This window comes from Arachis ipaensis, chromosome B4 (assembly GCF_059453495.1).
Source record: "Arachis ipaensis isolate K30076 ecotype BB chromosome B4, ASM5945349v1, whole genome shotgun sequence".
In the NCBI taxonomy this organism is placed as follows: Eukaryota; Viridiplantae; Streptophyta; class Magnoliopsida; order Fabales; family Fabaceae; genus Arachis; species Arachis ipaensis.
The window spans coordinates 131,209,359-131,237,172 of NC_142439.1; the positions used below are offsets into that span (position 1 = coordinate 131,209,359).

General features: G+C 36.2%; 5 protein-coding genes across 10 annotated transcripts; 4 read left to right on the forward strand and 1 right to left on the reverse strand.

The window, feature by feature from the left end:
* The first annotated feature begins 5,326 nt into the window (after nt 1-5,326).
* On the forward strand, nt 5,327-6,373 carry LOC107637065 (uncharacterized). Its single transcript, XM_016340517.1, has 2 exons — nt 5,327-5,756; nt 5,847-6,373. The coding sequence occupies exons 1-2, from the start codon at nt 5,327-5,329 to the stop codon at nt 6,371-6,373; spliced, it is 957 nt and encodes a 318-aa protein (XP_016196003.1).
* A 1,698-nt stretch (nt 6,374-8,071) lies between these two features.
* Nucleotides 8,072-13,815, forward strand: LOC107634956 (uncharacterized). 6 transcript variants are annotated; one of them, XM_088483933.1, is made up of 14 exons: nt 8,072-8,381; nt 8,862-9,122; nt 9,619-9,724; nt 9,818-9,856; nt 9,963-10,055; nt 10,161-10,277; nt 10,777-10,872; nt 11,179-11,292; nt 11,546-11,599; nt 11,865-11,912; nt 12,140-12,290; nt 12,441-12,606; nt 12,787-12,856; nt 13,020-13,815. In XM_088483933.1, exons 3-14 carry the CDS (start codon nt 9,659-9,661, stop codon nt 13,272-13,274), a joined length of 1,269 nt encoding a protein of 422 aa, XP_088340059.1. In that variant the 5' UTR covers nt 8,072-8,381; nt 8,862-9,122; nt 9,619-9,658; the 3' UTR covers nt 13,275-13,815. The 6 variants fall into 6 exon arrangements, with proteins under 6 accessions (XP_088340059.1, XP_016193775.1, XP_016193776.1 ...); XM_016338290.3 differs by having other exon boundaries at nt 8,119-8,381; nt 8,862-9,520; XM_016338289.3 differs by lacking the exon at nt 8,862-9,122.
* A 3,706-nt stretch (nt 13,816-17,521) lies between these two features.
* LOC148569243 (uncharacterized) lies at nt 17,522-19,286 on the forward strand. Its single transcript, XM_088484959.1, has 3 exons — nt 17,522-18,235; nt 18,309-18,623; nt 18,858-19,286. The coding sequence occupies exons 1-3, from the start codon at nt 17,522-17,524 to the stop codon at nt 19,284-19,286; spliced, it is 1,458 nt and encodes a 485-aa protein (XP_088341085.1).
* Nucleotides 19,287-19,337: 51 nt separating this feature from the next.
* LOC148569244 (uncharacterized) lies at nt 19,338-20,078 on the forward strand. Its single transcript, XM_088484960.1, has one exon. It carries the CDS (start codon nt 19,338-19,340, stop codon nt 20,076-20,078), a length of 741 nt encoding a protein of 246 aa, XP_088341086.1.
* Nucleotides 20,079-21,116: 1,038 nt separating this feature from the next.
* On the reverse strand, nt 21,117-22,212 carry LOC148569245 (serine/threonine-protein phosphatase 7 long form homolog). Its single transcript, XM_088484961.1, has 3 exons — nt 21,938-22,212; nt 21,771-21,858; nt 21,117-21,668 (listed from the first exon to the last, which is right to left on the reverse strand). The coding sequence occupies exons 1-3, from the start codon at nt 22,210-22,212 to the stop codon at nt 21,117-21,119; spliced, it is 915 nt and encodes a 304-aa protein (XP_088341087.1).
* Between the last annotated feature and the right edge of the window lie 5,602 nt (nt 22,213-27,814).

Here is a 27,814-nt window from a genome sequence, read left to right on the forward strand (position 1 = left end):
AGGAGATATGGTTGTCAAACTGCTTTTATATTATACCCTAGCCGGTTTAAACTTCGCGGGTCGCGACTAGTGGCTATTTACTTATGTTATATATCTATATACTGTCCTTCTCTTATTCTCCTTTATGCCCTTATCTATATATCGCTTTCAACTTCACGCTTTATCTTTTAGTTGTCGATACGTGAGTGATACAACTTCGCGATTTTATTTTTACTCTTTTCAGGCTTCTCGATTAATAATCCTTTCAATTTACTTATATTTATGTATTAAAAATCAACCTTGAGAGTCGTACCACCTTATTATTATTGACTTATGACTCGAGCATAAGGATTTGAATATTAGAGTGTTACATCTTTACTTTTCTGTTCTACAACAAATAAAATTAATAAAATAATATAATTCAAATAAGTTCATAAAATTATAAAAAAATATATTAAATTATACTTAAATATAATTAAAAATAATTTTGTAATATTATTCACATAAAAAATATATTATTATTATAAGCATATTTTTTTAGTTTTTTTATTTAGTTTCAAATTTTTACCGCTTATTTGTTTAATTTATATTTCGATTTCTCTTCATTTAAATATTTATTACATATGATTTGGAGGGAATACTAATGTTGTGATTAATAATTAGAATCAAGATTCAATTGTTTTAAAAAAAATTGATGTTGAGTTAATTTTAAACTCTTTCACATGAAAATAATAACTAAAAATCTTATTATTTGATTTTTTTATCTACAGAGACCCTTGTCTTCTTAGCCAATGAAAACTTTTGTCTCCTATAATTTTTTGGGTAAAACACATAATTAAACCAAACCCAACTCAATATTATACCATTCACCTAAATGAAAAAACGTTACATAGATCTCCCCAATCACCTCTTTATGTAAAACGAATGAGTCAGACTAGATTTAACTCTCTATGTAAATCTAATCAGCCTGTTTCGATTTATGCATGCATGGATGCTGTCCTAATAAATCTAATCACCCTGTTTTAATTTACTAGGACAGCATGCCTGCTTGCATAAATCGAAACATGGTGATTAGATTTACTAGTATAACATGAATGCATGCATAAATCGAAACAGGCTGATTAGATTTACATAGAGAGCTAAATCTAATCTGCTTCATTCGATTTACATAGAGAGGTGATTGGAGAGATCCATGTAATATTTTTTATTTGGGTGAATTGTATAATATTGAGTTAAATTTGGTTTAATTGTGTATTTTATCTTAATTTTTTTTATAAAAATAATTTAATTTTATAATTTTTTTGTGCCATAATCTATAATATCAAGACAAAACCTACAAAATTTTAAAAGATTTATATTCGCATAATGTTATATTACGGGTAAAAACACCTAGTTATAATTTAAATTTTAAAAATTTTGTAATTTAAATTATATCTAATCCAAATTTTGCATTCACATTTTAGGTTTTAAAAATGTTAAATAATTATTAATTTTTTTTTAAAAAATCAAATAAGTTAATCAAATTAAATTGCAGTAGTTTGAATTAGATAGATTTAAAGCAAATTCAAATCGATACAATGTAAATTTTGTAATTATTTAAATAAAATTGTATTAGATCGAAAAATAAAACTAAACTGAAACTATCCAAATCATAAGAAATTATATAAAAAATCTAAATTATTGATGGAAAATCTACGTAAATATTATTTTTTTAGTTGTTTTGATCTTGTCAATTGTCATTACAAATGAGATATGTGTAAACATGATTTTTTTTAAATTCTGTTTGTAAATAAGATATTTATATACCTATTTCATTTTTATTGAGAACGAAATAAGTAATAGAGTATAAAAATACATACATATTGATAACGTATCGGTAAAAATACTTTTCTTTACCCTTTACATTATCAATTATCATTCAAAAAAATAATGTAAATGCTTACAACTTTTTTTAGTTTACTTTTTTGGGCGACTAAAATCTCAAAGTGGTCTCTGAGATTGGGCGAGTTACCCATAATCGTCCTTGATTTTCAAAATTTTCTAACAGTGTTCCTCACATTCAGCTCCGGGACCCATAATTGCCCTGCGACCCTTTCCGGCGCACAGTCAGCAAATGGAGTAATGATCTGGCACCTCCCATGCCATGCTGGAGCCTAGTGAAACGACGCAGTATCGATTTGGCGCCCAATGAAAAAGTAAACGACGTCGTTCATGCATTGGAGCCCTTGAAAATGGTTTGCCTTCACCATATTTGTTTGAACACTCTCACACTTCGTCTCCTCTCCTCCACGCTCAGTCTTCGTCTTCCCATTCTCTCATCAATGACACCGAGTTAGCTTCGTCTTCCCGTCTCCTCCACTGTCACACTTCGTTTGAAGAGTTTGGTGTTCCTTTGGAGGCAAGTGGTTTCTCTGTCTTCTCCATCGTTGAAGGTATGTGTTGGTTGAAATAATTTTCGAATTTATTTCCTGAATCAATATATGATGAAGGTGTATCATTGCGTTGTTAGTGTGTTGGGTTGTCCTAGAGTTTTATGGCTGCATTACCCTAAAGAATTGTATTTAAGGATTTTTGTTAGGGCAAAGGGTTTGGTGTGTATATGCTCTGTTTTTTGACAATGAAACAGAGATTTTTTCAATATTGGGTTAATGCATGGTGGTGACTGTGATATTAAATCATAGGTTTTTAATATGATGTTGAAGTCCTCTGTCACGATTGTGTGTGATTTAATGGTTTTGAGTTGTTGGTGCAGATGGATGTGTTATTGGATATAATGTTTCATCATGGAGGAAACTTTGAGAAAGATGATGAAGAAAAATTGAGGTATACCCATGATAAGTTAACTTGCCTAGGTGATTTGGATGAGGATACCTTGGACGTTTTCTTCATAAGGAATTATTACAAGGAGTTAGGCTATGACAAGATCCTTCATTGTTGGTGGCTAGTCCCCAGGAGGACGTTAGAAACTAGATTAAGGAATCTAAACAGTGACGACGAGCTTAGGGAGATGTGTTTCCTTGCTCACAAGAATAATGGATTGGTGGATGTGTATTTTGAGCATGGGGTGTTATCTCCAGATTATTTACAAGATCAGGAGAAAAAGGTAGGCATGAACAATACAGAAGTAAATGTTGCAGAAGAAGAAGGTGCTACGGTCACTCCTAATGACAAAACGAGGAACCCCAGCAATCAATCCCCCCAAAACAAGCCAACGCCTGTCAACACCATTGACATTCCGAACCCTCCTATTAATCCAATACCTCCTACTAATCCAACACCTCCAACTAAGCCAAAATCTCTCACGAATCCAAAATCTCCAAGTCAGGAGAAGCCTCATGCCAATCCAAAAGATCAATCTCAGGCAAAGCCTCCTAATAATCAAAAGCCAAAACTTCCCACTAATCCAAAGTCGAAGCCTCCTACTAATCAAAAGCCAAAACCTACTACTAATTCAAAGCCGAAGCCTCCTACCAAGCCTATTCTCCCTAAAAGTGTGTCAACAGCAACACCCAACTCCACACCCAAATCCACCCTCAAGAAGAAAACGACAACAACCACCCATAATTTTAGGCCTTGTACGAGGAGTGTTGCTAAGGGAAAGGCAGTGATGCAAGCACGACAGGAGGGAGGTGATGCACTATCCTCTGATTCATATGATAGTGACGAAGATAGTTTGTATAAGCCAAGGACCGAAGATAGTTCTTCTAACGATGATGATTATGATAATGATGTTTGTAAGGCTAAGACTGTTAAAAAAGACATCAGATTTAAACATGCTCCTGCTGATGCATTTGTTAAGGATAAAGACCAAGTTACTATTGAGGATGATGCATTTGTTGAGGAGGTCTTAGATGGGGATGTGGACCTATGCTTTGTGGGAGGAACATGGGATGATGCATATAATGCATACGATCCAGGGGCTGACTCAGACAGGGCAAACTCATGGCATTCTGAAGAAATGAAGACTCTCCCGAATTCATAGGATGAGGGGACAGATGAGGAGTCCGAAGATGTTTGTCCTGTGTTTAGAGAAGGTATAAGGTTTGGAGAACTGTAACTGGAAGTTGGCATGAAATTCAACACAAAATGGGACTTTAAGGAGGCTGTTAGGGAGTTCACAATCCAAGAGGGCAGACGGATTAGGTTTAGGAAGAATGACAATGTGAGGATGAGGGCTACTTGTAAAGTGAAAGGATGTCCATGGGTTGTGTATGCATCAAGGGATCATGAAGATACTTGTTGGCAAATAAAGACCTTCGTTAATGATCATACATGCCCAAGGGAGGATAAGAACAGGGCAGCTAACAGAAATTGGGTGGCGAGCAAACTAGTAAAGAAGGTTAGGAAGTGCCCAAATTTCAAGCATTGTGATGCTGCCACTTACTTCAAGTCAAGGTTTTGACTTGTCCTTAAACAAGAACTCAATATCAAGGGCCCTCTTTGATGCAAGAAATGTGGTGTTCGGGGATAAAAAGGAACAATACAAAATGCTGAGGGATTATGGTCTTACACTTCTTAAGACTAATCCTGGATCAACAGTTGAAATTTGTTGCACTCCCCAACCAGAATCTGATCCAGTGTTTGAAAAAATGTATGTGTGCTTGAATGGATGCAAGAATGGTTTCAAAGCCGGATGCCAACCGTTGATTGGACTGGACGGTGCTTTCCTAAAAACTCAATTTGGTGGGCAAATTCTGTCGGCAGTGAGGGCAGGATGCTAATCACCATATCTACATCATAGCGTGGGCAATTGTTGGCGTAGAAAACAAGGAGAATTGGAAGTGGTTTCTTGAGTTGCTACACCAAGACCTTGGAGACTATAGGCAACATGGGTGGTGCTTTATATCTGACATGCAGAAGGTATTTTTTTATTCATGAGTATGTAAGAATAAGGTGCATTGATATCCATGAGTAGAGCTGAAAATTGTGTGCATTGTTATCTCCTCCATGTGTTGAACATCTATGCTGTTTATTCATCAGGGAATTGTATGCATTGTTATTCATGTCTATGCTGAATTTTAATACTTAGGATAAGGAACGATAGATATGATGGACCTATATAAGTATCATTTATCAAAATCAGGGACTATTATGTGTAAATTATCAAAAGTCAGGGACTATTATGGTGAGCGTGAATGAGAGTTAGGGACTATTATGCTGATATGGTATATGGTTTTGTACCCAGGGTTTGTTGTCGGCAATGGAAGAGGTGATGGCACGGGTTCATTACCACTTTTGTGTTTGGCACTTGTGGAGGAATTTTAACAAACAATGGAAGGATTTACAACTAAGATTCTTGCTGTGGGAGTGTGCACGAGTCACCACATATCAAGAGTTTAGAGACAATATGGACAAGATCAAGCGCATCAACGAGGATGCATGGGCATATCTATCGCAGTGGGGAGGAGAACATTGGACCAGGAGTCAATTTAGTCACAGGCCTAAATTGGATAGCATATGTAATAATACGTGTGAGGTATTCAACTCAAAAATTAAAGAGGCTAGGGCCAAGCCAATCATTACTTTACTTGAAGGTGTGAGAATGTTTGTCATGAGAACAATAGCGAAGAACAAGGTTAAATTAGCTAATCATGTGGGTAAGTTGCCGCCGATAATTCACAGTCGTTTGGAGAAAGTGAGAAAAGAGTCAAAACATTGGCACCCAATATGGACAAGTGATACTGGTTATGAGAAATTTGAGGTACATGGTTACCCAGCCAACCATGTTGTTGATCTAGGAAAGCACCTTTGCACATGTCAATTTTGGATGTTGACAGGTTGATTTTATTATGTGGAAAGTAACATTTATTCATACATTACTACCATACAGTAAGTACTAACTTGATTCATTGCTGTTTTGGATGTAGGAATACCCTGTGTACATACCTGTGCTGCACTAGCTAGGGTGAACAAAAATCCAGAGAATTTTTGCCACAAACTAGTTACTATGGAATCCTATAGGGAGACATATCAGCATCATATCAATCCCATTCCTGGGCAGAAATTCTGGGAGGTTTCAGAATCTCTTAAGCCCCAACCACCAAAGATTAAGAGGGGGCCAGGTAAGTTACAACAAAAAAGGAGGATGGACACAGACGAAGCTAAAGGTGGCCATAAGAAATCCAAACCCACTTCCACCAAAGACAACACAAACCTAAAGAGGCAGCTTGCACCATTCACATGCAGCTACTGTGGGGAGAAGGGTCACACAAAGAGGGGTTGTAAAGAGAAGAAATTAGCAGATGCTGCTGCTGTTGCTGCTGCAAAAGCAGAAGCTGCTGCTAAGAATACAGGTGGAGCTGAAGCTAATGTTGTTAAACATGGACCGAATGCTGCTGATGACACCAATGTTGGTAAAGATGCTCCAGCTGGCTCTACAAACACTAATGTCTAACCAGTTGAAGTTGAGCTTTCTCAACCAATTTACTTTGAACCAGAGAAGTCGCAGCAGGTAATTAATTTATTTTTCATCTAATGACAACTTGTAAACTGTTTAGTGTTATGTAATTAAAAGCGCATCCTCTGATATACTACAATTCTTGTAGGCTGCTAAAGTATGTACCATCACTAAGTCAAGACCGGATAAGCTGCCACCAAAGAGAAAATCATCTAACTCGCCAACTTCTGTCCATGCGCCAATTAATCCCATGCAAGGTGCTAGCTCCGGAACAGCTGCAAGACTTGGCAGTATCCTCAAGTTCATTTCCACTCCAGGATTCAAGGCACCTAGGAAGAAAAATTGAAGATTTTTGTATAACATGCTTGTTGTGTTGGAAGTTATTTTGTATAAGACAATTTGCAAGTAATTTTGTATAACATGCTTGTTCGGTTAGGTTCACTTTGTGTTTATGACTACTTTATTACCAGACATATGGTTATGTTTATTTTGTTAGCAGCACCTTGCTTATGGTTTTGTAAGACACTCAAAAACTTATGACTCATGACTTTGTTGATTTAAAATGATTAATATATTTTGCTATTGCTATATTTTGCTATTGCTATATATCCAGATTACCTTTAGTGGTATAAAAACAGTTAATATCTCCAAAAGGTTGGCTAACACAGTTAGATATTGAGCAACTTTTTTTCATTCATGCAAATATTACACATATGATCTCAATCGCATCATTACTCAATATTGAGTTCAAAGTTTGCAAAATACCACTAGTAAGAACAACAACATTACAGAAACAACCAGAAATAATAATTTGATCATAAACTTTTGACTCCTAACATCAGATTCTAATTTTTCAGCCTCCAACCTTTTGCCATCTTCTGGTCATCATTGTAGTTAACACTTTCTGATTTTGCAGGCACAACCTCTTGCCCAACATCTGCCCAAACAAACAAACCACACCATCTTTTACCAATTGTCTGCAATCAACAAATGTTTCAATAACCAAATTAGAAGTTGGGGAACGAATGAAAAATCAGGAAAAATCAACAATTACAGCTAACATTATAATTTGGGAACCCAAAAAAGCGCTTATTTGGGTTGGAATTTGTCCCAGACCACCGGAGCACAGGTCGGCAGCCGCAACCACACCATTCTGGTACACGCGTAGCCCTGCTACGATTTTGGGTCTTCGCCCTGTATCCATTGCTTGTTGACCGTATCGAGCTCCCATTGGCTTGCCTTTACCTCCAAACATTGCTTCAGAGCATCAATGGAATCTCCGTTAAATCACAATAGTGGACCACAATTATGGGACGAAGGAGAAGGGAAGAAGAGATACTACATATAATAATCATTCTTAGCTTTTAGGGTTTTAATGGGATCAGGACCACATTGGGTAGAAAATTAAGATTTGCCACGTCAGCTAGCCGTTGTTGGCTCCAGCATGGCATGGGAGGTGCCAGATCATTACTCCGTTTACTGACTGTGCGCTGAAAAGGGTCGCAGGGCAACTATGGGTCTCAGAACTAAATGTGAAGGACACAATTAGAAAATTTTAAAAGTCAAGGACGATTATGGGTAATTCGCCCAATCTTAGGACCACTTTGGGGTTTTAGTCTTTTTGGGCACACAAAATGCAGTCACTTCCAAATTTTAAAGTCATAGTATAAATCGGAATCCTTTCATTACAGTGACAAAGAAAGAGTGGGGGGTGTAATTATATTATTAATAACAACTCTGCCACTGCCACGGTTTCTCTGTTTTTTGTTTTGTTTTGTTTTTTTTTTTGGTTTTTTCTTCTCCAAATCTTCATTTGCCAACAATGCAAGCAAGCAACCTGCTTTGAAATCGACGCAACCATCTTCTTCATCATCCCAATTGCAATTATTCATTCATTTATTCATTCCATTGTGTCATGTTTAGCGTGATTTGCGCCTCAAAAGTTCCCCACAATTCTGCTCTCAGATCTGACTCTCCCCCTCTCTGACCATAGCAACAGCAACAGGTAACTGATCTGATTCAATCCCATCTTCTTTTTGTTATTATTATTATTTGAATTTCAGATGTAATATGGGATTCTGAATGATGGGTTGCTGCCAAGTTTTGATTTTGCTGCCTCCCATGACCTGGGGTTTTTGTTTTTCATCCCTTGCTCTGTTATTTTGCACTCTGTGTGACATGATGTGGCTGGATAGTGCTACTTGGAGATATGTTGGGATTCTGTTTGTTGCTAGCTTTAAGATTTGTTGGAGGATTGGGAAAATGGATTTCACTGATGTTAAAGTGCTAGCTAAATTCATGAGCTCTTGTTATTGTAGTTATGGAGTTTTGGTTCTTGTTGATTGTGGTGTGTACTGAATAATTGGAATTATATTATAGTGCATGCCAAATTTCTGAGCTCTCTGCATTGATTTTTGATGTGGAAAGTAGGTTGATTTGAGTGGGGGTTTGGGATTGAGATTGGATTTTGTATGATATAATGCAGGGGGCATTCTCTTCAGCAGCTTGGAACTCCATTTCCATGAATTCTGGTTGGATATGATGAACAGTTGAACACCCTGTTTCAAGTGTCCATAGTTGATAATTGATTACTCCAAGGAATTTGGAGTTCTGGTTGGATAATACAACAATAGCCATAACTAGCAATTTTCATGTTGATTGAAGTTGCCCATATGAATCAAACAACATCGTAGTGTTTTACCTGGATAATGCTGCTACTATTTTATTGACTAGTACTGAATCATTGGTATGTATAGTAGGTGTGACTATGGTGGTTGTGTTGTATGAGAAGATTTAAAGACACCTCGTTAGCGGCAGACATCGACCAATTTTCTATATATCCTGACCATAACGTTAGGAGTAGAAGCTTAATAACCGATAATAACTAATTAAACTTTTGAAGCAAATATAAAGCAATTTAGACAAGACTCCGAAAACAATGGAGTTACTAGTTACAGTGGCTTTTCGTTATCATCTTTAGTAGAGCATGCATTTCTAAATGCTTGTCATGGACAACTAGACATGAATCAGAATTATGTTAAAAGTGTGAGCTCCACTAGTGGTGAAAAAGATGCTAGGATTTATGCTGTGTTTGCAAGTGCAGACCATCTTTGATGCACTTAGATTCAATTTTGTTTCTGTTTGGTAACTCCCTCCCCTAACCTTATCCCAAAAGCTTTGTTTTCTTTTCGTTTTATATTCACATCCTCATTTTGATTGCTAATTTTTATAATTTTTTTCAGCTGAAACCTGAAGGTCCTATAATTGAATAGTGCTGATACAATGAAGAACATAGTGGCACCTATGGAAAAGGCTTTGCCTTCTCCCACTTTTCTATGGAGATTCAAGGTCTGTTAAAATATCATCTATAAATTACGAATGAGTTCTAAATACTACTCCCTTAGGCCTTAAGTGGTATGTCTTACTCATTTGTTTTTGCAGATGGTACTCTTTCTGATGTGGGGACTTACTTGCTGCAAGGTCAGAACCTATCTTTTCGCTTTTCTAACATCTATATTCTTCCCTTGTACCAGTGAATTTCTTTACCTATTTCACACCTCTCACTTTTTTCCTGCCCTTGCACCAGGTTGGTTGGGACTCTGTCATGAGAATGGATGCGAATTTGCGAGATCTGTTTTTATATGAGGCATTTTTGTATTATAACCCTCTCCTTCTTGTGGTAAGTTATACATGGATTCTTTTATATGTAATTATGTATATATCATACATTGAACACAATTTTTTTGTGGAACTTTTCCTGATAATTTTATTGTCATTGTTTCAGACTATGATGGTCTGGCTTTGGGGAGTCAATTTGTGGGTATTCCTACAATCAAGTATAAATTATCCGAAGATTTTTGAAATTGATCAAAACCACCTCACTCACAGAGAGATATGGAAGGTAGTTGGATTCTTTTGCATACTTTTGGAAACAAACATTTTTTTACTCAGGGAACATTGTTTGATGATTTAGAGAGAGCTGTTAGTTCATACTAGTACTATGTCATCAGGTAAATGTCACAATTAAAAATAACTGAAGTCTATAAACTATGAATATAATAATATGAGGTGCCAATATCTCCCATGCCCATCTTTCTAATATTTGAATATATATAAGACCCAACAAAACCTTCAAGTCAAGACATTTGCAACTTAATCTTCAGATTTAACAACGGTTATGCAAAGTATTCCTTCATTCAGTTTCTCCTTGATTTAATGACTGTCAATCTCCATCTACTTTGTGCTATCTAGCGATATTGATCATAGCAGCTTTGCCCGTTATTCTTGCGTCAATTTGAAATTTTATGCAAAAAAAGCATCATAGAAGTTTTTGCAGTGGTTTGATTTGGATAAAATTTGTCTAAGTTTCTGTCTATTAACCATACTTGTGTTATTTTCAGTGTAGCACTTGGATGACGATTCTTGTCCCTACTAGCATGACTGCCTATCTGTATCTCTATTCTCACGGGGAAGTATCATTAGCTGCATCTCAACCTGTTAAGTATCTCCTATGTTATTTCCTTCTAGCTTTTAAGTTGAATCTGACTTATTGCTTAAACATGACATTCATAAGCATTTTTTACATTCCTTGTCATCTTTTGAGTTACATAAAATGTATGACATGCTTTCACTCTGTGTATGGGCTGCTTTCTGGTTATGAAATTATGTAGACATAAATTACTTTTTTTAAAAGGCAATAAATAACTTTTTCTAGATTCGAGCAAATTAATTGCTTTCTGTGATCTTCTCATGCGAGAATCATTACTACCTTATGTTCTGATCATATTCCCTTCATATTGCAGGTGCTTCTCTACATTCTGTTTGCTGTTATCATGATCTTTCCCTTTGATATTTTCTATTTGTCCTCTCGGTACTTCTTTTTGAGGACATTGTGGCGGATAGCTTTTCCTTTGCAGGCAAGCTTCTTGACTGCCATGAAAACTATGAACTTTTTCGTGTTATACTTGCATTTGGTTAATTTCATAAGAATCTGCGAGGTCCAACCGGTTTTCTTTCTTCTTCTTTTCCTCGCCTTTTCTAGCCTGAGGCTACTAGTTTGAATCAACGATTTTTCTAGTGTACATAAGTTTTTCAGTTGATTTTCTTTCACCTGCCATTTCTATAGCTTATCAACTTGTCTCACTAATAATGGTTTTACTCTTCATACAGCCAATATCGTTTCCTGACTTCTTTGTGGCTGATATTTTAACCTCCATGTCAAAGGTACGGCAAATGATCTAACAGTAAACTTCTTTCTGCATTTTTCCTTTTATTTCATGTCACCTTAAATGTAAATTTATATCTTAGTTGGGCATTCACATTAAAAATGCTTAGAAATTCATGTATTTATTTGTCTAGATTGCCACCTTACTGCTTTGGTCATATGGTAAATGTTAAAGAAACTTACCGCTGTGGTCTACGATACTCTTTGGGTTAATAGTCTCTTCCTCTTTGTATATTTTTGTTCTTAATTATTTACTTCATACAGGTGTTTTCAGATTTGGAGCGATCGGTTTGTAGGATGGTGAACAAACAGGTAATGTATGGTTTTTAAATCAAATGAAAAAAAATATACCAAATTTTCTTTTTCTTTACTGCTATTTACTTGTGAATCTCTACTTTGTTCTTGTGTCTTAAATCTCACGGTACAATATTTTCTTTTCCCACTCTATGTTAGTTTGTTTGGTGATGTCTATTACTTGAATACATAAAAACTTCTTCGACACGGTATTTGAAAGTCTTTTAACTTTCTATGATATGCAGGTCGCCACAATTGCTTGGCTTGAAGCCGATTCGGTCTGTGGTAGTCACTCTGTTGCAATCCCAATGGCTCTTGTTCTTCCTTATTTGTGGCGTTTATTGCAATGTCTTCGTCAGTACAAAGATACCAAAGACAAAACTTGCCTTTTCAATGGTAATTGATCTTTTTGTTTTCAACCCTGCCACCGCGAGCACACTCTTTCATCCAAGTCACATCATTTTTTCACTTTTGTGCTTATTCAACACAACGGTCGAAATTTTTACATTTGATAGTATTCTAACTCCTTTCTTACTTGCTATCCAGCTCTAAAATATTCAACAGCATTCCCAGTGATTTTTCTCTCGGCGCTGAAGTATCACGTCTTCCCCGAGAAATGGACAACTATTTATCGGCCACTGTGGCTATTCTCGAGTTTAATTAATTCGCTCTATTCATTTTACTGGGATATAACCAGAGATTGGGATTTAAGGTACCAAATCTACCTTCTTTCAAATTAATAGTGACAAACATTACAAATTTGCATAGTCACTTTATATCTTAAGCTTAATAAAGATGTTAAACAAATAGATTGAAATGAGCATATAGGTGTGGAACTTACTTCTAATGCCAAGTTTGTGTTATATTGAGAAATTTTTCTCCTTGTCTTCAGTGGCTTTTCGCGCATTTTCAAGTTTAACAGACCAAGTGCAGTTTCGAACGCGCTTCACGGACGACAATGGGTAAGAAAAGCCGATACATCTTATTACAAAGAGAATAGTTCAAACATGTTTAGCCTTGCATAGCATAAGTATCATTACCTTGCACTTGCATATGTTCAAGAAGCATCATTCTTTGAAAGATACAACACGTTTTTATTTCACAAATCTGACTTCTGAGTTGCAGATATACTTTTGGATGATTGGAAGCAACTTTATTCTGCGCGGCTCGTGGACGTACAAACTATCTGCGCATCTCCGGCATAACTACCTGACAGTGTTTGCAATCACTCTTTTGGAGATGTTCCGACGGTTCCAGTGGATCTTCTTCAGAGTTGAAAAGGAGGTGAATAAGACAACACGATCCGGTGGCATTCAACTCGTCGAAAGCGAAAAAGAGGATGAGAAATTGTTAGGCACCACCAACATTCATGATGTATAGAAAAATGATTTAAAAAAAACACATTCATCCAACCAAATTTTGGCAATGTCATCTTCATATATTAGCATCAGCTCTAATTCAATTTTTTATACCAACATGAGGGATTATTCATGCATATATATGCATGAATGTGTAAGTGTAAGATTCATAGAGATATCTCATTCCATTGATGAAGCAGCACTTGGTTGAAACTGAAATGCATGCAAAGATGTTTACTAATGAAAATGAGTTTTAGCAGTTCCCTGAAGAGGAGGAAGCTTGAAATTGAGTGCACATTCAAGAGCTGCAACAAGGTCTACTTTGAGATTGAAGAACATGATGATTTATTTTTTTTTTTAAAGAAAAAAAGGAAAAAAAATTATACATAGTATATTCTTTCCATTTTTTTTTTGTTTAAATTAGATTAGCATTTTTGTAATTAGAAAATGGATACACAAAAGCTTTGTTTGCTTGATTCATCTAAGAGGAACTAGTTAGTATACTTGATATTTAGTTTGAATTTCATAATTTCTACAATATTAAGCAGGTTTTAATTGTCTCAGCATGGATTTGCATACATCATCATGCAATAATAATGCTAATGTTACTCAAAATTTGCTTAGTGCTTGTTTGAGTGTCATTGTGCTTGTTTGGGTGTCATTATTTTGATAAAAAAGATCTTTTTAATGAAAAAATATCTTTTTTTTTTATTTTATTTTTTAGCGTGTTTGGCAAATTTCTAATAGTAAAAGTAAAAGCACTAGAAAAATAAACAATATCTTTTTTGAGAAGTTGTAATTTACATCTTTTTTAAAAAATCTTTTTTCTTTAAAAAAAATGTTTTTCATGTAATAAATAAACAAAAAAGTATTTTTATATTATTATGCTCAAACATAATTGATATATATATATCAAAGATCTTTTTTTACTGAAAAAAAAAGTTTTTTTAGCGTGTTTGACAAATTTCTAGTAATAAAAGTAAAAATACTAAAAAAAAAATAAAAAAATATCTTTTCTGAGAAGTTGTAATTTATATTTTTTTAAAATATATTTTTTCTTTAAAAAAGATTTTTTCATCTAATAAATAAACAAAAAATATTTTTATATTATTATACCCAAACATAATTAATAGATAAAAAGATCTTTTTGTATGAGATATCTAAATATAAAATTACTTTTAATTTTTTATAAGATCTTTAAAAAAAAAAACTCAAAAAAAAAGATCTTTTATTAGAAGCTCATTCAAATAAGCCGTTAGTTTATCCTTGTCCATTGTTCCATATCTATCTTGCTGGTTTGGCCATAATAATAGTAGTTCTTTTTTATTTCTATATGATTCAGGTCTGTTTGGAAAGCTTCAAAAGCTACTGTTTTTAGCTTTTGACTTATAAAAAGTCATATTAATAGTGTTTGGTACAATTTTTTAGATATGCGTTTAATTTCCAAAAAGTTATTTAAGACCTTTTGAAGAAGTTAAAAATTTTGACTTTTCTTCTTTTCAAAAGCTATTTTATCACTTTTATTTAATACACAATTTTAAAATAAATATTTCTATAATAATTTTTCAAATACAAAATAATTTATTTATAAGTTGTTATTAATAAAAATCCTTATATTTTAACCTTTTTTCAAAAGAATTTATTTAAAAGTTTACCCAAACTGATCTTCAAAGTGGTTTGATGAGTCTCTTAAAAATTTGAAATTATTAATAATGTATGAGATTTGGCAATAAAGCATAATTTTTCCTACATTTGGTGATTGGTGCTATTTATTATTAAATTTGACATATATAAGTATAATGGCAAGAGAGATTCTATTTGGTGAAGAATAACAAAGCTATTTTTAATGTTTTATGGAAAGATGTAATAAAATTACATGTCTAAAAATTTAAACTCGTTACTAAAGGTATAAATTATGGCCGAAAATTTTAGATATGGATCGAAATTTGGTGTAATGCCTCAAAATACGATCTGAGTGAAATACGAAAGTATATGTTTCAAATTCCTCGCAATCTAAGAGAAGTTTTTTTTTTTTTTTTTTCTGTTATTTATATTTTTTGCTTTTTGCGCGAGAAATTTTTTCGTTTTTTTCCTTGTAGGCTATGAAAATCCTTTTTGCGGTTCAAAATATGATTTGTAAGTGAAAATCGAGAATATAGATTTCAAATTTCTCGTAATCTAAGAAATTTTTTTGTTATTTTTTGCTTTTCACGTGGAATTTTTTTTCATTTTTTCTTCTTATAATCTACGAAAATCCTTTTCGCAATCCGCAAAAAACAGACCAATCTAGACACATGATAGATTGATAGTGCTGAACTTGTTTACGCCAAATCAATCTCATTTCAAAATTAATTTCTAGCCAATACATAGTAATAAATCTTCCAATTGAAAATTGTACTTAATTATATTAACCGTTGTACTATATATGCACACCACTTTTAGCCACTATTTTAGTAATTATATTTGTATACGTATACGAATACAAAATTTTAAAATTAAAAATAAGCCCCACTTTCACTATTTATAGAAACCCTACTCACTCTTTATACACACTAAAACCTACCTCCCTCTTTCTCCTACCCTCACTCTCACTCTTAGGCACGATTCTTCTTCCTTATTCTCACTCTCAAGCGCGATTCTCCTTCCTTCTCTCTCCGATGGCACAATTCTCCTTTTTTCTCTCTCTGACGGCACGATTCTCCTTTGCTGTCTCTCAAGTGCGGTTGCGATTCTCCCTCTCTGTCTCAATCGCGAACTTCTTCGACTGCATTTTTCTTGTTTGACTCTGCAAGGTAAGCTTCTACTCCTTGTGCTTTCAATTCTTCATTTTAAACTTCTTCACCTTGATTACACGATGATGAGCAGGAACGGATGATTAATGTTTAATGTTTGTAGTGATATATTGATTTTTTTAGGTTTTTGAATTCTACTCGAGAAATTTCAACTTAGCTGATAGCTCTATGTGTTCTAGTTCTCTAAAATTTTCAATGCATGTGGAGTTTATTTTCTGTATTATCTTGATTTTTTCGGTTTTTAAATTCTACTCGAGAAATTTCAACTTAATTGATAGCTCTGTGTGTTCTAATCCTCTGAAATTTTCAATACATGTGGAATTTATTTTTTGCATTATCTTGATTTTGTTTTGTTTTTGAATTCTACTCGAAAAATTTCAACTTATCAAGCTCTGTGTATTTTAATTCTCTAAAATTTTCAATGCATTCGGAGTTTACTTTTTCAGACACAGATGTTGAAGTAAAACTAAAGATTTGTTTCTAGCTGATATACCTTTTTACTTGGATTTTTAAGTTAAGGGTTTCGAAGTGAAGTGTAAATATGCTAATTTTAATAATCGATTGATAGTATAATTGTTTTGATCAATTTAATGATCACCTATAGATGTTAGCTATTCAGATTTGTTTCTTTTTTTGGTGTGTGTTATGTGCAAAGTAGATACTTAGTTTGTTTTGTTTAATTTTATTGAGTAGTTTGATTTATTAGGAGTCTGATAATATAGGAGGTATATTTTGATAGAAATAGTTCTGATCCTTAAGGTTGAATCATATACATAAATGAGTTCTTTGGTGATTATTCTTTTGAGTTTTTGCCTAAATATGATTCTATAGATTGGTGTTTACACAGGTATTTTCAATAGATATGTATTTACTATCTAACTTTAATTTACATCTAAATCGAGATATTCATAATTGTGGAGTTAAATACATAGCATTGTCATTAAATCATTAATTTTGTTGCATATACTTACATTGTGTTATCTTAGGACTTATATTTTAAGGGATTTTGGCATTTGATTTTATAATGAAACTGAAATATATGCTGTCAATGTAGCTAAATATTCTAAATTTAGATAGATATACAATATAGCACTTAAGAGTGTGCATTTGGTGATGGATTGCCCATAAATAAGATGTTATATTGTGGGCAATTTACGTAAATAAATTGATACACTTTTAAAATTACGTAAATACATTGTTTCCAAAATGAAGACGCAAATACATTGTTTTACGTATCTATATAAACCGCTCTACCAGTAGCGGTTTACGAATATACAGAATCCGCTGCTGCCAGCCGCGGATTACGAGCAAACGTGGCAGAACAGAAACCGCTAGAGCCTGTTGCGGTTTCTGTTTGATTTGGCTTGGTCATAAACCGCTATTGCCAGTAGCGGTTTACGTTCAGTATGTGTGAGCATTGCTGCCTATATAAACCGTGGATGGGCCAAAGGTGGAGGAAGAGTGTTATTTCTCACAAATGGACGGTGAGAAAAGTTTTGTGGCTCTGGTCTATTGCTCTGGAAAAATTCAAAAGATCAAAAGTCATGGTGTGAAATTCACAGATAGAGAACCGCTTAGTATTTTTATCCGATCTTCGAGTACGTTGGCAGAGATTAAGCTCAGCATATTACGGAAGCTCGGTGCGTGTGGGATGACGTGGGTAAAAAAGTTGTTTTACAAGATTTCCATTGCCGTTGTGTCAGCTGGTGTGAGATATGAGACCTTTGTGATAAGGTCGGATGAAAACCTGCAGGTCTTGTTTCACTGCCGACGTAGTTTTCCCGAGGTGAGAATACCTGAGCTGCTTGCGAAGATGGAAGATGGTGTCGACAACTCTGGGGCATCGGCACCGAATCCTCAGTCGACCACGGTCGGTGGTGCCTCGACATCGATGCTTGTGGTAGCAGCGGCAGTTCTGATTCCTGAGCCCCAACGTGCTGGCGCTGTTCATGCTAGTGTGCCTCCTGTTGTGCCTGATTTTGAGTTTGAGGCTGGACCGGATCGAATTGAGAATGCGTTGCGTGATGATGATTCCGATGAGGAGCCGGTCGATATTGGTGGAGACAGTGATGATGATATTCCAAGAGGTACACCTACAGCCCATGGAGGTTCCGATTCTGGAACACAAGAGTACCCTCTGCACCTGTCGTCCTTGAACTTGGAAGCCATCGGCCAACAGCAGAATATAGAGGCAACCTTCGGGGGGGCAGGGTATGCATGATGCGAATCCTTTGACAGAATTCCAAATTGGCCAATCGTTCCAGAGTAAGGAGGAAGCTGTGCTGAGTGTAAAAGATTACAGCATTCGACATGGAGTTGAGTACAGAGTTATGGAGTCAGACAATCTGAAATACCAAGGGAGATGCAAAGAGTTTGGTAACGGGTGCACGTGGTTGATTCGTATAGTCATGCGAAAAAGGAAGAGCACGTGGGAAGTTAGGAGGTATAACGGACCACACAGTTGTATGGCCACATCGATATCGAGCGACCACAAGCAACTTGATTATCATGTCATATGTGCGAGGATCTTTCCATTGGTTAGAGCTGATGCGTCGGTGTCAATTAAGGTGTTGCAAGAGGTAACACAGGCGACATATGGTTTCAGGCCTAGTTATTAGAAGGTGTGGTTGGCGAAGTAGAAGGCAGTAGCACAGATCTATGGCGACTGGGAGGAGTCATATGGGGATCTGCCCCGCTGAATCCTTGGGGTCACATCTACCATGGACGGTTCCGTTGCTCTGCTGAAGACCTCCCCAATTAAAGTGGGTGATCAAGTTGATGAAGATAGAGTCTACTTTCATCGCATGTTCTAGACATTCCCTCCATATATTGAGGCATTCCGACACTGTAAGCCGCTCGTCAGTATCGACGGAACACACCTTTATGGCAAGTATGGAGGGACGTTGTTGCTGGCGATTGCTCAGGATGGAAACTCGAATATATTTCCTGTTGCATTTGCACTCGTGGAGGGGGAAAATGCAGAGTCTTGGTCATACTTTCTATCCAACCTTAGAAGATATGTTACTCCACAGCAAGGTATTCTCGTGATTTCTGATAGACACAATGACATCAAGGCTGCACTGGAGTCTGCAGATAGTGGTTGGCGACCTCCACATGCTTATTGGGCATTCTGTATTCGGCATGTTGCTGCAAATTTTGCCCTTACTTTCAAGGGGCAGGATGCGAGGAGGTGGCTGGTAAATGCCGCTTATGTGAAGACGGAAGCAAAATTTGACTATTAGTTTGACATAATAAGGAGAGAGAACCCGGCCATATGTGATTGGACAAACAGGATGGAGTATGAGAGGTGGACACAGCACAAAGATGGGGGGAGACGATATGATCACATGACGACCAACATTTCTGAGTGTGTGAACTCTGTTTTGAAGGGCACAGGAAATCTACCTGTGACGTCCTTGGTGAAGTCAACCTATCTCCGACTGGCTGAGTTGTTTGTTGTCCGAGGGCAGACGGTAAAGGCACAGTTAGGATCTGGGCACCGGTATTCGCAGGCACTTGTTAAGGCCATTGAGCGGAACTTGAAGGATTCGAGGTGCTTCACCATGACCGTGTTCGATAGGCATCAGCTTGACTATACAATGGCAGAGACTACCCCCACAGGCAAATTCTCGTTGGGTAGCTACTGGGTTTCCCTAAGAGATCGCACCTGCGATTGTGGATACTTCCAGGTGCTGCACTACCCTTGTTGCCATGCCATCGCATGCTGTGCGCAGTCACGACTAGATTGGGCCACTTACGTCGATGAAGTCTACAGCATGTCTGAGGTATTTAAGGTCTATCAGATGTCCTTTGCACCTTGTATTCTAGAGGGGCTTTGGCCCCCGTATGACGGTCCGACTTTCATTCCCGACCCGAACATGAGACGGGCAACAGAAGGACGACCGCGGTCCACCCGCATCCACAACAACATGGACGAAGCTGACACCAGTCGATCGAAGCGGTGTGGCCTGTGTAGGCAGCCCGGTCACACCCGAAGGAGTTGCCCTCAGCGAGGTTCTACCAGCGGCATCTAGGTTTATCATGGTTTAGGTCCTTTGTATTAGGTTATGTGTCAGTTTACCAGTTATCAGTTTGTTGGTTGTTCTTATGAATGTGTTACTTTGTGTTACAAGTGACCTTTAATTGTGATCAATTTATTAATTACCCTTAATTTAAGTAGTTGTTTATCACTTTGCTACTTTGTATTAACGTACTCGGAACTAAATCAATTCGACGATATGAAGGAAAAATCGACATTCCTTTATACAAATGATCATATAGTCATGAATATATGTATATAAATAGCCATATAGTAGTCGATGAAGATCCCAAATAACAGTCATCCATAACAATTAAACATAAAGTCACTAATAAGTAGCTAAATCACATACCCAAAATAAAAATACAACACACCAGACTAATCATCGCGATCATCCTGGGCGGCAGCATCAAAAGAACCAAGCAGATGGGATCCCATCCCATAGCAAGCGGGACGCCTGACTCTAATCGGTCGGGCTGCCTCCTGTGCGGCGTCATCAACCGGAGGGTCTACCCCAAACGCAGACTGGCGAGTCCCTCCCATGGTGAACCAAGTATCCATCGGCTACCTGCAGGCTCGTTAAGATCCGCCACATACTGTCCTTAGTAGTTAGGTGCCTGGTCTTGCATCTTTGTCATATGTGGGTGGTAAGCTGCGGTATCAAACTGCATATCCGGCATCTGCGGGTGGTAAGGCGGGGCATCAAATTGCACATGGGACAGGCCAGCATCATCCCTAATCATCACAGCGAACTCTACATAAAACTGTGAGCTACCCATCTGATCATTTAAATCCACAGTCATCGTCGCCGTAGCGGGATCAGCATACATCTGTGAACTGGGCTCAGGCAGCGGAGAGTAGGATCTAGTGGTGAATGTCCCGCCTCCAGCCTCAGTCGATGTGTTCCCACTAACTCCACCATGAAACTGGGTGGCACCCACAGTGCTCCTACGTCTCGCACTGGCCCGACGAACACGGTGATCGCCCCCATCTCTAGCATCCTCTCCTGCATCATCCTCCTGCATCATGTCATCTAACCATCGCCACTCTCGACCGGTGGCCTGGGTACCAACACGACGGCGTCTCTCAACACGCCGGTTGTCCGGCATATCATGTAGTCGTGATCTGCGTGGGACCTGAGACGACTTCTCTGAAAGGCCTTTGACGGTATCTCGGTGCCCCTAGGATCTGCGAATGCTACCCCTGGGCTAAGGAACCTATGTGCCTCAAGGTACCACCAATCTAAGTAATCAAAGGAGGGACCAGGATCTGCCACTCGCTCGATGGCAATGACGGCATCAAGTCTGTTCCCCCAGTGTAAATGCCAGGCCTGATAGTAATGGGGGAACCACTTATCTCCTCCCCTCCCGTCCTTAGCATGCAGCCAGTCTATGTTCAAAGCATCCTCGGGGATATGCTGCACTCTACCAAGCTGTGGGACAATCCTATCAACCTGATCCCACTCGATGACCACAAAGTATATCAAAGTAGTGACCGCTCGCCATATGCGACAATGCTCCTCTGTAAGTATCTCCGGATGGACCACAGCAAGTATATCAAGCGCGGAGTAGGGCTCCCATACAATCTGAAAATTTAAAACCCATCAGACATTACCACAACAATTATATATTTAGTCACGACTCGAAAGCATACCACAAACAAAAAGCCTAACACTTATAATACTTACATCGCGAGCGGTCAACCGATCCAACGCAAGGCGATAATTGATGACCCTTTGTTCCTTGCCATCGTTCGTAGGTAAGTAAGCAGACCACCTAAATAGAAAACATATGAGACACAAACTTAAAAAATCCGGCCATAACATTTTCAAACTTTCGAAAACATAACCAATACCTGGATGCTAGCGGAAAGGATAAAACCTCAAACCCAGACGGCCTCAGCGACGGAAACCACCAGAATATCCAACTCTGTAGCAACTGGAGGGGACCTGCAAGGTTGGTCACATTTCTGTTCGCTATCCGACACATGCATCGGTACAACCACGCCAAAGCGGCCGACCCCCAGCGATACCTCCCCATGTCATCAAGGTTCGCCACAAATGGCAACCACCGTATACGTACCCAGTTCGCACTCTTGTCCCCAAATAACTGAGTGGATAACAACATCATGGTGTACGCACGTGCGTAAATGCGGACAGTCTCCTTGGTCGCATCTGCTGGTAACACCCTATCCTCTCGTGGAACCATGTAAAGTGGACTGTCATCTGCTTGACCTTATTCGGTGGTGGCAGCTCAGCGAATAGGTCTTGAAACCACTCCCAAGCTGGTCGGCCACCCTCCATGAATTTCTCAAACTCACCAAGGCAACCACTCACAGCCTCCCCATCGACAGGCAACCCTAGCTGAAACACCACGTCTTGCAATGTCACTGTGCACTCTCCGAAAGGCATGTGAAATGTGTGCGTCTCAGGATGCCACCTCTCAACGAACGCACTAACCAAGGGCTCATCCAACCAGAACCAGTGGCTATTTAGCCTGGCCAAATGGTACAATCCAGCCCTCTCTAAATACGGGATGATCTTTTCATGCATGGGCATATTTTGTTGCCTTCTCACACTATATATACACCTAGATGGCTGCACAGAACATGAAAGATATACAGCAAATAATTAAATTCTGCTATCCACAACAAATCCCCCTATCTAACAATAACAAATATCTTAAACCGTCAACAAACAAGGAACCAATAAACCAATTAATCTATGAACCTATAACTCAGTCGTCAAATCAAATTAAAGATTCATATCATAAAAACTTATTACAATAGTAAAAATAATAGAACTCTAAATCGAATATTTAACAGCCACAATTATAAAAATATTATAATACCGAATATAAAACTTCATATCATACAAATATATCAACCGAAATAAAATAAACAACCAGCACAACTATCAAACTTTGGCAACTTAAAACAAAAATATGTTCAACAAAATAGTTGTAAAAAATAAAAAAAGGACATGTATAAAAACATTCATCGACGGGAACTAAATTCAGTTAACTAATCATTTTTATAAATTAACGAAAAAAAAACCCAGCCCAAACCGACTAAACTAACATCCTAACATGTGAAGCCTAATTTCAAACTAGAGGGATTAATCTATAAATTCTAATTCATCTGCCTTACATACCATTTTTCTAATTAACAAATGCTAACGCTAATAAAAAAAATTAACTTACCTCGTCACCATTGGAACCAGCAATATGCGCAACACCGTTCAGTCGGTACAAGCTCCTTCCGTTTGCCATGATATCCCGCCGGAGGTCGGCACTCAGATATCCCGGACCCGCTCTCAACTTGCTCTGACCTCTCTCTACAATTTCCTCTCTCTAACTAACCTATATATCACTCCAAATGAGTAATCCGCGGCTTCCTTCCATAGTTTATATAGGCAGCCACCATCAATGTAAACCGCTATAGGCTCTAGCAGTTTACACACGCACACCAACGCACATAAACTGCTACTGACAGCAGCGGTTTATGACCAAGCCAAATCAAACAGAAACCGTGACAGGCTCTAGCGGTTTATGTTTTGCCATGTTTGCTCGTAATTCGCGGCTGGCAGCAACGGATTCTGTATATTCATAAACCGCTACTGCCAGTAGCGGTTTATATAGATACGTGAAACAATGTATTTGCGTCTTCATTTTGGAAACAATGTATTTGCGTAATTTTGAAGGTGTAACAATTTATTTACGTAAATTGCCCTTATATTGTAGTTATTGTAATAGGTAATGATAATTGGTGAATTAGTAATATCGTATATGTATATCTACCTATAAACGCTATCCATCTGTATAGTTCATTCTTTTGTGGGATTAATAAAATTTCTAAGGTTATAGGATTAACTCAAACCAGGCCTTACCAGGAGAGCCTTATACATTAACCATCTTTGAACTATGGATCACTCTTAAATAGGAGAAAGAAAAGAAAGAACATTTTTTTTATTTTTAATTTTCATAAGAGAAAAAAATGAGTTGGAGTCTATTCGTAATATGAGTTGGAGTCTCATTTTTTTAATTTTATTTTTAATTGATTATAACTAGATTTTTATGACATGAATTGGAGTCTGTTTGATTATTATATTAAATAAGTTTGATTATAGCATAGTTGATGTTACCTTTGGCATGTTTGATTATAACTGAATTTTCGTTATTTGATTTGGAGTCTGTTTGATTATGCTTAGGTTTTAAAACATGATAGATATTAAAGCATGTTTGATTATAGCATACTTAATATTTGATTATTGCATGAATTTTAACTTTTTTTTTTATTTTTTGAATTTGATTGGATTTTGGTTGTTTAATTTGTTAGTTTTGAAAAATGCAAAAGAAGATTGCACCAAAACGAATAGAAAGAGAACCAGAAAACTAGGACACTAAAGAAAAGAAAGGAAAAAATATATTCAAAGAAACTTCGAAGAAGATGGCGTGGATAAAAGTATTTTGTCTTTAGTTTTTTGTTTTTTATTTGGTATCTATATTTTGATTATCTTGTTTCCTATGTTGACAAAGTTCATTTTTATTAATGGAGTGTTATGTTGACACGAGATATGCACCAAACTTGTTAGTGACATTTTCTTCCGACTATTTGAATGATGCGCAACACAATAAGGTCCGAGCATTGGGTTTTGGATCCCTCTATTGGGTATTCCCAAGAAAAATTTAAACCATGATTTGATTTTGGCCCTTGTAAATGCCTATAATCCCTCCAAGTTTCATCTTTTCACTTCAATAGAAAAAGTAGATGTTACTTGAGAATCAGTTGTAGCTGTCTTGGAATTGTGTTTATACGGTAATAATTAAAATTTCTTTAAAATTATTTAGTTTTATTAGTTAGAATTGACTGTAAAAATTTGATTTTTAGTATCATTTGATTGGTATAGGAGTATAACTATATATTAAATCTGAATCTTACATTACTGATGACTTGGTTGTTGAACTTTTTACATATTGAAGTTATTAATCTTAAAAATATCGTGCTATGCTGAGTTTGATTATCATGTTGAATGAGTTTGATAATACTCAGATTTTAAAACATCTTATTGCAACATATTTAATTATAATCATATTTCTCTCATTATTTTTTTTTAAAATAGGTGACCCATTCAAGAAGGTAATTGAAGAGCATGAGCCCATACTTTTAGAATTTAGAAAAAAACTCCAACCTCTTTGAGAGAAATCATGTTAAAAAATTCGAGAGAAGGTCCCAGATTTAAGAGAGCATTCTTGTTGTATGCGTTGGTAACATTTTTGTTGCCAATAAATACAACAATGACTCGGGATAAAATTTTTCATTTATAATTGATGCTGATAATCCAGCGAAGTACAATTGGATTAGATGCATTGTTGATGACCTTATTGATGGAGCTAACAACTTCAAACAAGGAGTGATGTCAAAGTTTGAATATATGCATGTATGTGCTTCAGGTATTTTTTTATTTAAACTAATTTTGTGTTTGATTATTATCTAAAGCATGTTGGATTATAATATAAATTTAATTAATTGAATTTAGATTTTATACTTTCGTAAGCAAAAATATGGACTCTTTGATTTTGAGAAAGAACCACAATCGCCTTGGCTTCTCCATTGGACAAATGATAGAATTTCTGACTAATTAGCATTAAAAAGAAAAAGTTTATCGGTACTTACATTGTCCACTCTCTAAAATGTTATTTTCTATCTATAAACTAATTATGCACGTATTATGGGGGCTGGTTAAGTCAAGGGAGGAGCAATCTTTGCCTAAACAGCCAGTCCGAGTCCGACCAAAGAAAAAAGTTGTGAAAGAGGCTGTCAAAGTGAAAAAACAGTAAAGTGGGAAGAGGAAAGTGGTAGGCAGTCCTAACAAGGACAAAAAAGACCTAAGGCAAGAAGATTCTACAAAAATAAAGAGAGAAAAAAAGCAAGAAGCAAACACAACTTCCAATGAAAAGTAAGTTAATTTGGTAAATAATACATGTTTTGTTTATTGACATCCTTTGTGTTTGAAGTAGCAAATAATAGTAATTTATTTTGTGTGTGAATGTGATAATTTCTTGGTTGCTGAATATGTTTTTAATTTGATACATCCTTTGATGAACCTGCTTGCTAGAGGATCCAAACCACAATCAAAATTTTCAATTCTATTACATTATAGACACCAATCTTGTGCATAATTCAACCTCTGAATTTGATAAGCCATTGCCTATCATTCTCATAGTTCTGCATGTAATTTCTTAGTTGTTGAGAATTCTTGTTTCAGATTCTTTCTTTTGGTTTTGTTCTAATTTTGGTTTTGCATGGATTCTTTTGTGTGGTTTTGATATAATTGATGTTTATCATATCTGGATTAATATTTAAGTTTTTGATGAAGATCCAATATTATGTTATTTATTGTTGTTTATTTTTCAATCTTATGTTATCTATTTAGTATTAAATGTAAAATTTTCACCAAAAAACAATTGACTAGATATATAAAAAAATAAGAAATAAATTAAACTATTTATTTAAACTCATAAGTTGCTGAATATGTTTCTAGTTTGATTATATCCTTAGTTTTTCTTGCATTATTCACAGCTGAAATGTTGAAACTGAAAAGGAAACAGGCTGGTCATCAAGACGGAATATTGAAATTGAAAAAAAAAACACGCTCACCATCAGTGTCTAACTTCTACCTTAAAGTTGAATTTCCTTCAACACCTCTAACACCTTTGACCTTAGATTCAATTGATGTTCCAACGCAACAAGTATTGGGTTCAAAAACTCCATTTCTAAATCAAACAACGGATGTGCCAATAGATGTGTCAAAACCAATTGTTGAAGAATTAAAGTTGAATTCTGATATGATCGAAAAATTATACGACTGGGTGATGGACGAATGGAAAGATGGAGAGAAGATTGTGGCAACATTTATTGGGGAGCGCAATGTCTTCCTTAGAAGGACTAATGCGCAAACAATGAAGCCACAAAGTCATAGATAATTGAGTTAGTAATACAAAATATTTTGTTTAGTTAGTATAAAGTATTTATTCTATTTTTGAATTTGATTATTTGGTTACTAATTGTTTGCTTTGCTTGTATTAAGGTGGTCAACTATTATTCATGCATGCTTAATGAGTTAAAACAAACAAGATTCAAGAATGATATATATTGCATGAATTCAAATCCAATGGTAAGAAATTTTACTATGTATCTCTTCCTTTTTTTTTATTTGACAGATTTTGTTCTATTTTAATTTATGACCAATTTGATTCTAACTGCAGTTGTTGAGTTTTTATAAAGATTGGTAGGATGGGAAGAGCTATACATAAGTTGACGTAGGATGTGTATCTAGGATCCCAAATTTTGACAAAATTAGGATGCGAGGAAGAAAACTTGTTTTCTTACTTTTTTTTTTCTATAACCGTCATTGGTAGTCATATGCATTAGATATTTGTAATAACAAGGCTTATGTCCTAAACCCTTTGTTCACATCTAAAACTGCTGAACAGCAAAAAATAGATCAATATGTTGTAAGTTTGTTTTGTTATAACAACTTTTATTTAGGTATGAATATTGGATTATCATTTAAGTTTGACAATTTCATAACTTTTTTAATAAGTTATCTTGACAACATGATAGCAATTGCGGATCCTGAATATGTTCAAATTTCCTCAACTCCAACAATTGAATATATGAACTTGCCCAAATAACCAAACCTGCATGACTGTAGTTTGATTTGAATAACAG